Here is a 9,185-nt window from a genome sequence, read left to right as displayed (position 1 = left end):
AACATTAGTATTTAAGTTACATTTATCTTTTTTTCTTTTTTTTAGGGCAGTGATCCGCCTACACCCTGTACATTCACAGGTCTAGTATGTCCCGAGGCTTTACTGCTCGGCCTGACCTGGTGTGGTATGAAGCTGAGTTTGCTTCTGAGTCATCTGACAGTTCAGGGGTGTTGGTATCAGGTGAGTGATCTATGCCTTCTATGTCTGGCAGACCGTTGCTTGCCTAACAGTCTTCTTCTTTTGTGTCCCTTAGGTGCTTGCGGTTACGGCGGTACTCTTGTCCATCTTGGGTGCGAACGTGGTATGAACACAGTGTCGGCTGGCTGGATGACTACTGCTGGCCTCCAGCATCCATACTCTTGGAGTCTGACAGACTCTCCACTGTGTAGTGGGGGCAGTGGTCTAGCTCAGTGGTTCCCAAAGTCGGGGGCGCGACCCAAAGGTGGGCCGCGAGCAGCCACGGATGGGCCGCGAGATGATTAAAAAAAAAAAAAAAAAAAAAAATATTTTTATTTAATTTTTTTTTGTCAGGCCACTGAACTTAGAAGCAGGCCAGGACAGTGTTTCTAGTTGTATTTTAAAATTCTATTCTATTGTATTCTAAAATGTGACTATATGGTTTTATATTAACTTAATAAATAAACAAAAACGAAAAATCTACTTATTTCAACGAACATTTCAAACTAAATAACAGATTATGCACATAAAACGCTGAAAACAACCAAAGCAACAATAGTATTTTAATGAGGCTATGATTATTATCATTATTATTTTGCAACAAGTTAGCCCTCTCATAAATAGCACATATAAATGAATAACTAACTTGAACTAACTTAATAGGATTGAAGTGATATTTGGCTTAAAAAATCGGTCGCCTAAAAAAAAGAAAAAAGAAAAAAGCCAGACGATGTGCATTGGGCCGCGGCTCTCTGACGCCTTATTTTCTGGGCCCCGGCCTGAAAAGTTTGGGAACCCCTGGTCTAGCTGACTTGTCGTAGTATCTCTTTTGGTGCTGTTGTCTCTGCACTCGCTTGTCATGTCCATCTTTGGGGCTGACTACCCCTGGCTGCAGCTGTTGGTTGCTGCTTGGGAGGGTTGAGCGCAGCCTGCGGCTCATCAACAGCTGTGCCTGTGCTGGTGACTTGAAGTTGTCGACTTGTCGAGACCAGCTAGGGTCTGAGTTACACTGTAATGCCTCCTCTAGTGTCAGTTTGAGGAGTTGTGTCAATAAAATGCATCACTCTTAGGCTATGGTTAGACTAGTGTATTCCTGGCGTTTTTTTATACGTTTTTGACGACGTTTCATGTCCTATCTACACAGAAATGCGTTTTTTGGCGTTTTTTTGTGGATACGGCTGAAACGCAAAATTGTGTTTGCGTTTGGAGATACGAAAAAAAAACGCTTCGACAACAGCGTGTAGTCAGCACGCTCCAGCAGTTGACTACCATGTGTTGTCAAGTTATTGTTATAAGGACCCCAGTCCAAGCTACAACAGTCTGCATTCCCTTAACAATTGTTTGTATTGAGCCGTATTGTATTGTACCCATATGCAATATGTTAAATAAAGTTTACATCCATTCATTCTGCTAGCATTACCGATTGCATGAGCAGCTGGCTAACGTGAGCTATCAGGATTCAGACCCTGTTAGCTCAGAGTTCCTCTTTCAACTTAAGAAGCATTAAACAAAATGGCCCAGTCATCTATTCACCTTTGTTTAATACACACAGCGTTGTCTCTAATGTTATCTAACTACTGATAGCTCGCGATATCATCAGTTTTGATGCTGGCTAAGTAGCGTGAGCTAACGTTAGCTTCTAGCCACAATGCTATATTGTTATAATGGCATACTCCATTGACGTTAGCATGCAGCTAACAATGCTACAATGCTACCGATCGTTTTTTAGCCTAAACTATCCGCTATTGGTGGTCACTTGTGTTGATGTTAGTTTTGTTTCATCAACAAATGACAGGCAGAACACACAGTGAATGTATCCGTTTTGTTTATTGCACTTTTATTAGGCTTTGCTGAAAAATTATTGCTGCATTGAGTAAAGCAAGATGGTGGCGCGGCATAGGCGCCTGCCTTATTGACATTTTCTTTTGCTGGAGCTTCCACCAGGAAGTGTATTGGCACATTCGTTCTGATTGGTTGAAATTGCCTTCATGTTTGCCACCTACTGCCACCTACTGCTTTGGCAGTGTACTACATCAGTGTGCTTGGCTGACAAAAACGAAAAAAAAAACGAAAGTGTGACTCGAGGCGCATGATGTCGCGGCGATACGCGGCGATACGTATAAGAAAACAATACGAAGATGATACGAAAGGTGTAACCTCAGCCTTAAAGAAGCAGGCAACACCCTAATCTTACAACCCCCCCCCCCCCCCCTCCCCCTCCACTCTGGATGGCAATTGATTAACATAATAACATTCCAGCACCCTAATGGCTATACACAATATATCCCAAACAGATGATGTTTTCCTCCTTTTTGAACAGCCCTTGAGTCTCTGGATTCTTTTGAGCCCGGGCTTGAGGTACTTTCCGCTGGGGCGGGGACTTCCTCAAAACGGTCGGACCAACTCTAATTTTGCCAACAGATGGCGCTTGAAGTGCAGTAAGTGTAAAATGAAGTGCAGTAAATGGGAGGTTTGCACAAAACACTGACTAACTAAAGTAATTTTTGGAGCATATGCTTTATTTTCTCTAAACAGACACACTGACTCTCACAACAAACGTCCTAGATCAGATTAGATTAAGATGTATTGTCATCATATTGCACAAGTTCAGTAGAATGAAAATAAGTTCTAACCAGAGCACACCACTTATTGCAACGCATGCCCTCAGGTCGCCACAGGTCCATTTTAACCAGACACACACGCTCAGGGCCGCCTGGGAGAAATGCGAGGCCCTGTGCGAGATTTAACGCGAGCCCCCCCCCCCCCCCCCCCCCCCCCCCCAAAGGTAAAAAAAAATATATATATATATATATATATATATATATATATATATATTTTTTTTTTTTTTATACAGTCAACATATTCTTAAATAATAGCGCTGCCCGAGGCGGGGCATGATACAGTCAACATATAGCAAAAGAGAGAGCGAGAGAGAGCTCCCGTTCTACAGTCAATATACAGTGTACAGAGAGAGAGAGAGAGAGAGACACATTGAAAAGAAATTGAAATGCTATTTGGCCCTAAACAGAGAGTACACAGTGGCAGAATACCTGAGCACTGTGACTGAAGATCCTTGAGCACAGCCTAGCCATCGAGAAAGGCCGCCATAGGCAGACTGTGTGTGTTAGAAAGAGAGAGAGAGAGAGAGAGAACATGTGTGTTTGTCATGTGTGTGTGTTAGAGAGAGACTAGAGCATGTATGAGAGATTCAAAAGGACAAAGATCAACACTTAAATCCAAGAGAGAGAGAGAGAGAGAGAGAGAGAGAGAGAGAGAGAGAGAGAGAGAGAGAGAGAGAGAGAGAGAGAGAGAGAGAGAGAGAGACACATTGGAAAGAAATTGAAATGCTATTTGGCCCTAAACAGAGAGTACACAGTGGCAGAATACCTGAGCACTGTGACTGAAGATCCTTGAGCACAGCCTAGCCATCGAGAAAGGCCGCCATAGGCAGACTGTGTGTGTTAGAAAGAGAGAGAGAGAGAGAGAACATGTGTGTTTGTCATGTGTGTGTGTGTTAGAGAGAGACTAGAGCATGTATGAGAGATTCAAAAGGACAAAGATCAACACTTAAATCCAACAAGAAGAGGGTCTATACCAGAGAAACCAAAGCAGCAAGGAGCCAATGGCCGACATCAGCTAAATAGGCTAGCCAGGTACTGTGACACCAGGCCACACACAGCTTTGGCCAACGGCCCAACGCTACCCAAGCTACACAAACGACCAAGACATTCACACACAGCACATGTCGTATCTCCAAATGTTGTGAAGTAGCATATGTTTTGCCTGGAAAAAAACATCGTTATTAACAAAACATTCGGGAGGGGAAGGAAGGAAGAGTGGGGTAATGTCATGACATTTTCATTAATCTTACCTGCAGAAAAGGAACGCAGGGCGAAAGGCCGCAACACAGGTCTCCACGTTGACGAAAGGCCTCTCGCTGTCGGGACAAATAAGCTATGGCCAGAGCCTTGTCATGGTGCAGGCCCGACTACATCTTCTGTCAAAGATGATGTCGTAGTCAGAGTGCCAGGGCCTGCTATTCTCAAGGCTAACTGATAGCATCAAACGAACGTTCCCAGCTGACGCTAAACAGCTAACTGGCTAACAGTTAGCTCAATCAGGCACCTGGCTGTATGTAGCCGCATAGCTTGCTTCTGCGTTAGCTAACAGCTAACAAGCTATGCGGCTACATACAGCCAGGTGCTCTCACCAGGCACACACCGTTAGCTACTAGTAGTACTATATTAGCTAGTCGACCAGTTTGGCTCCAGAGAGAGAGAAAGAGAGATAGGTCAGGTCCACGGCGGGAATATAATCATAGGTTGACTCACCATAACGCAGTATCAACGCGGCGCCAATGGTAAAGTTGGAAGGAGACTTTCTTGGCCCACGGTGTAATTTCTTCTTCTTCTTCTTCGAGTACTTTCCGGCAGACTGGACACCTTTCGGCGTATTGCTGCCTAACAGATTTATCTGCTCACAAGTTCTCTTCTCCTTCTTTTGAAAAGACATCCACTCGCCTCGCCTCGCTCCTCTGAATAGGTTAGCTAACGCTAGTTAGCCTTTAGCTAAGCTAGCTACTAGCCGACATCATCATGGCTATACCATGACAAGGCTCCGGCCATTTGTCCCGCTAGCGAGAGGCCTTTCGTCAACGTTCCTTGGTGACCGACCGACTGATAATGACCGACCTCTTTCTTCGTCTTGGCTGGCATAACTAAGCATAATAGTCAAAAGCTGCACGCGCGAAATAGTCAAACGCAGCTGACTCACGCCGGCGTACTACACATGATGTAAGTAAAACCACTCCCTTCGTTGAAACCAATAGTATGTCTGCTGCAGAACCCCAGAGGCTGAGCTCCAATAGTGAGTATGTCTGCAGGACTGCAGACCCAGGAACAAGTCAGACACATTCTACAAACGTGTCTAATGTGAAATATATAAGCATATAAGCAAAACTAGATTTTAGGTCTGTGATGAAAAAGGGCCTTGCGGGAAGGGGGGCCTCGCAAAAAAAAAAAAAAAAAAAAAAAATTTTTTTTTGTATTTTTTTTTTGCGAGGCCCCCCTTCCCACGAGGCCCTGTGCGACCGCACTGCTCGCACACCCCCTGAGGCGGCCCTGCACACGCTTCACAAACAGTTTTTTCCCCACAGCAGTCCGAACACTGAACACCCTGGCCCGCCCCCCTTTGCACAGACGGGCAAGCATCCGTCACTGACTGACACTGTTACATGTGAGTTGTGACTGTCCTGTATTTATTTATGTATATATGTATTTATTGTGGGGATTGGGAGGTGGGAGGGGGGCGTTTGATGTCTGATGTTTCATGTTGATGTCCCAGTGCTTAGCAAACTGTACCGCAAACAATTACCACCAACCATCGTTGTGTGGCATTAAAGTATCTTGTAAATGTAACAGATAAAGTATATATACAGTGTACAAAATTGTAATATACAGGTACTGTATACCGGTATATGCAGATATATCCATACTGATATAGATAAATGTATATGATATATACAGTGTTGCAGTCTCTGGACAGAGGTCCCACCTCTTCTCTGCCAGCAGGATCGACTGTAGAGAAACATGCAGGAGCTCCACAGCAGTCTGGAGCTGATGGACAAACTTCAACAGAAGATCTTGGAGGAGGTGGAGCGTGTCCAGCCTCTGTGGCCATCCAGCCAGTCTCCTACAAGCTGGAGAAAGAGGGAGAGAGCTTTGCCCTGACCCTGGACACTAAAGACTTCTCCCCAGAGGAGCTGTCTGTCAAGCAGGTGGGCAGGAAGCTGAGAGTCAGTGGAAAGACAGAGAAGAAGCAGGGGGAGGGGAAAAGCTCCTACTCTTACAGATGGCAGGAGTTCAGACAGGAGTTTGATCTGCCTGAAGGGGTGGATCCTGAGGCCGTCACCTGCTCCCTGGCTCAGGACGGGAGGCTCCACATCCAGGCAGCAAAGCCTCCATCTGAGAGAGGTTGCCATCAGATGTTGCCTGGAGAAGAAGACACCAACACCACAGTAAAAGAGTCAGATGATGGGCTGACCTTAGGGGAGGTCCCAGCACAACACACCTGGGGCTGATGACCTCTCATGCACACTGACACTACCAAGTGTATAATGCTTTTATTCCTCTTTATTAAGTAAACTCATTCCATGGTGGAGTTACTAAATCCTTCATCCATAGGCCTAATACCATAATATATACTTCAGTGAGAGAAATATTCACCTAAAAGATGATGGGTGTACACATGTATGATTTCAGGAACAGTGGTTGATCTAATTCAGCTCAAAGTTGCAAGATGAGTCATTTCCTAGATCAGGATGCTGAGAGAAAACTTCTGAATAAAATATAAAAATAACACATCAACATTTTGGGAAATACACTTATCTGCCATCTTCCCCAGAGTCAGACAAGAAGATTGATATCAGTTACATCTCTGTGTGTCTAGTAGCCCCAGAGAGAGATATAGGTGCATGCTAGCCTATCTTAGCACAATGACTGGACGCAGTAGGGAGCAGCTAGCCTAGCTCAATCAAAAGTGAAGAAATACAACTTCCAACAACTCCAAAACTGACACACAGAGATGAAATCCATATATTCTTGTCTGACTGTGAGGAAGATGGCAAATAAGTGTATTTCCCAAAATATTGGAGTGTTCCTTTACATAGGATTTTCACCCTGATCTTCAAATGTATTGTAGGGTGACTCTTATCAAAGTCTCCTGCCGTGCCTACATCCTTTTATCTGATGGTCCTCATTTGTCAACTGGTGGTAGAGTGAAGGCTAGGCTTCTTTACTTGACTGGTTTTAACCTGCTGAAGATGGAGTGATGGATTGTTCTCTTCTCTTTCAGATTAACTCTCTTCTGTCTCCACATCAGTTAGTAGTCTTGCAGAGTAAAGAGTGTTGGATATTAATTCCCATAATGAAATGTTTACTAAATAAACTACTCACTGTAATTAATAACTGAGGCACATTTAATGTTTAGTGAAAAATAACTTAGAATTCAGGGGTAAAAGGTTTTGACTGTGTGCAATGAGAAGGTTTATAGATCTGGCTAATATTTTCATACTAAGGTTAAAAATGAATAGAACAGTCATCATACTGTATGTCTAATCTAATCTGTACTTTAAATAAATAAGAACATGACTCCTAGTCCAACTGTATAACTGTGACATCATGATTAATTGGTCACACAGGGTCTTCAATATTGTGATTAAATAGTTAAGTATTTCTGAACACACACACACCACTAATAATAGCATAAACATTATGTGCTAGTACACAATCTATATATATACTTGACTAGGTCATTCTGGACCATTCCAATTTTAGAAGATGAGGAGTGGTTTGTTTACATCACCTGCAGTGAGGCTGCCACCCAGTGGAGACTTGTGGTAATGACAGGAACATTCCTGAAGACACTGGAACTCCCAGAGGCAGAATATAAAAGCTGAGACAGTCCCACTGCTGAGACACAACGCAACAGAAGCAACACTGAACACACTCCAGCCTTCCATCACAACAAGAGGACTCAACAGTCAGTGAAGATGCTGCACTACCGTGGATTCCAGCCTTCTCTCAGCCCCTTCATGGACTTCTATTGGCCAGTGAGCAGTCTCTGGCCAGAGGTCTCACCTCTTCCCTGCCAGCGGGAGAGACTGCAGAGAAACATGCAGACGCTCCACAGCAGTCTGGAGTTGTTGGACAAACTTCAACAGAAGATCTTGGAGGAGGTGGAGCGTGTCCCAGCCTCTGTGGCCATCCAGCCAGTCTCCTACAGGCTGGAGAAAGAGGGAGAGAGCTTTGCCCTGACCCTGGACACTAAAGACTTCTCCCCAGAGGAGCTGTCTGTCAAGCAGGTGGGCAGGAAGCTGAGAGTCAGTCGGACGACAGAGAAGAAGCAGGGGGAGGGGAAAAGCTCCTACTCTTACAGATGGCAGGAGTTCAGACAGGAGTTTGATCTGCCTGAAGGGGTGGATCCTGAGGCCGTCACCTGCTCCCTGGCTCAGGACGGGAGGCTCCACATCCAGGCAGCAAAGCCTCCATCTGCTGAGGAGGCTGAGAGAGAGGTTGCCATCAGATGTTGCCTGGAGAAGAAGACACCAACACCACAGTAAAAGAGTCAGATGATGGGCTGACCTTAGGGGAGGTCCCAGCACAACACACCTGGGGCTGATGACCTCTCATGCACACTGACACTACCAAGTGTATCTACATAATGCTTTTATTCCTCTTTATTAAGTAAACTCATTCCATGGTGGAGTTACTAAATCCTTCATCCATAGGCCTAATACCATAATATATACTTCAGTGAGAGAAATATTCACCTAAAAGATGATGGGTGTACACATGTATGATTTCAGGAACAGTGGTTGATCTAATTCAGCTCAAAGTTGCAAGATGAGTCATTTCCTAGATCAGGATGCTGAGAGAAAACTTCTGAATAAAATATAAAAATAACACATAAACTTTTTGGGAAATACACGTATTTGCCATCTTCCCCAGAGTCAGACAAGAAGATTGATATCAGTTACATCTCTGTGTGTCTAGTAGCCCCAGTAAGAGTTACAGGTGCATGCTAGCCTATCTTAGCACAATGACTGGACGCAGTAGGGAGCAGCTAGCCTAGCTCAATAAAAAGTGAAGAAATACAACTTCCAACAACACCAAAACTGACACACAGAGATGAAATCCATATATTCTTGTCTGACTGTGAGGAAGATGGCAAATAAGTGTATTTCCCAAAATATTGGAGTGTTCCTTTACATAGGATTTTCACCCTGATCTTCAAATGTATTGTAGGGTGACTCTTATCAAAGTCTCCTGCCGTGCCTACATCCTTTTATCTGATGGTCCTCATTTGTCAACTGGTGGTAGAGTGAAGGCTAGGCTTCTTTACTTGACTGGTTTTAACCTGCTGAAGATGGAGTGATGGATTGTTCTCTTCTCTTTCAGATTAACTCTCTTCTGTCTCCACATCAGTTAGTAGTCTTGCAGAGTAAAGAG

The 9,185-nt window shown here is 44.3% G+C and overlaps 1 protein-coding gene and 1 pseudogene across 2 annotated transcripts in view; both read left to right on the top strand.

The window, feature by feature from the left end:
* Positions 1-6,256, top strand: part of LOC311224880 (heat shock protein 30-like) — a 6,970-nt pseudogene extending 714 nt beyond the window's left edge. Inside the window, exon 2 of the transcript in view lies at positions 5,760-6,256. The product of the transcript in view is annotated as a heat shock protein 30-like (transcript). The remainder of the gene's footprint in view (positions 1-5,759) is intronic.
* A 1,470-nt stretch (positions 6,257-7,726) lies between these two features.
* Positions 7,727-8,296, top strand: LOC311224869 (heat shock protein 30-like; the record flags this gene model as incomplete). The annotated part of the gene is made up of 1 exon (XM_084310004.1): positions 7,727-8,296. One exon carries the CDS (start codon positions 7,727-7,729, stop codon positions 8,294-8,296), a length of 570 nt encoding a protein of 189 aa, XP_084166130.1.
* Between the last annotated feature and the right edge of the window lie 889 nt (positions 8,297-9,185).

Source organism: Notolepis coatsorum (genome assembly GCF_963971535.1).
Source record: "Notolepis coatsorum genome assembly, chromosome: 1".
NCBI classification, from domain to species: Eukaryota; Metazoa; Chordata; class Actinopteri; order Aulopiformes; family Paralepididae; genus Notolepis; species Notolepis coatsorum.
The sequence above is the reverse complement of the archived record's forward strand: the minus strand, read 5'-3'. Positions and strand labels throughout refer to the sequence as shown.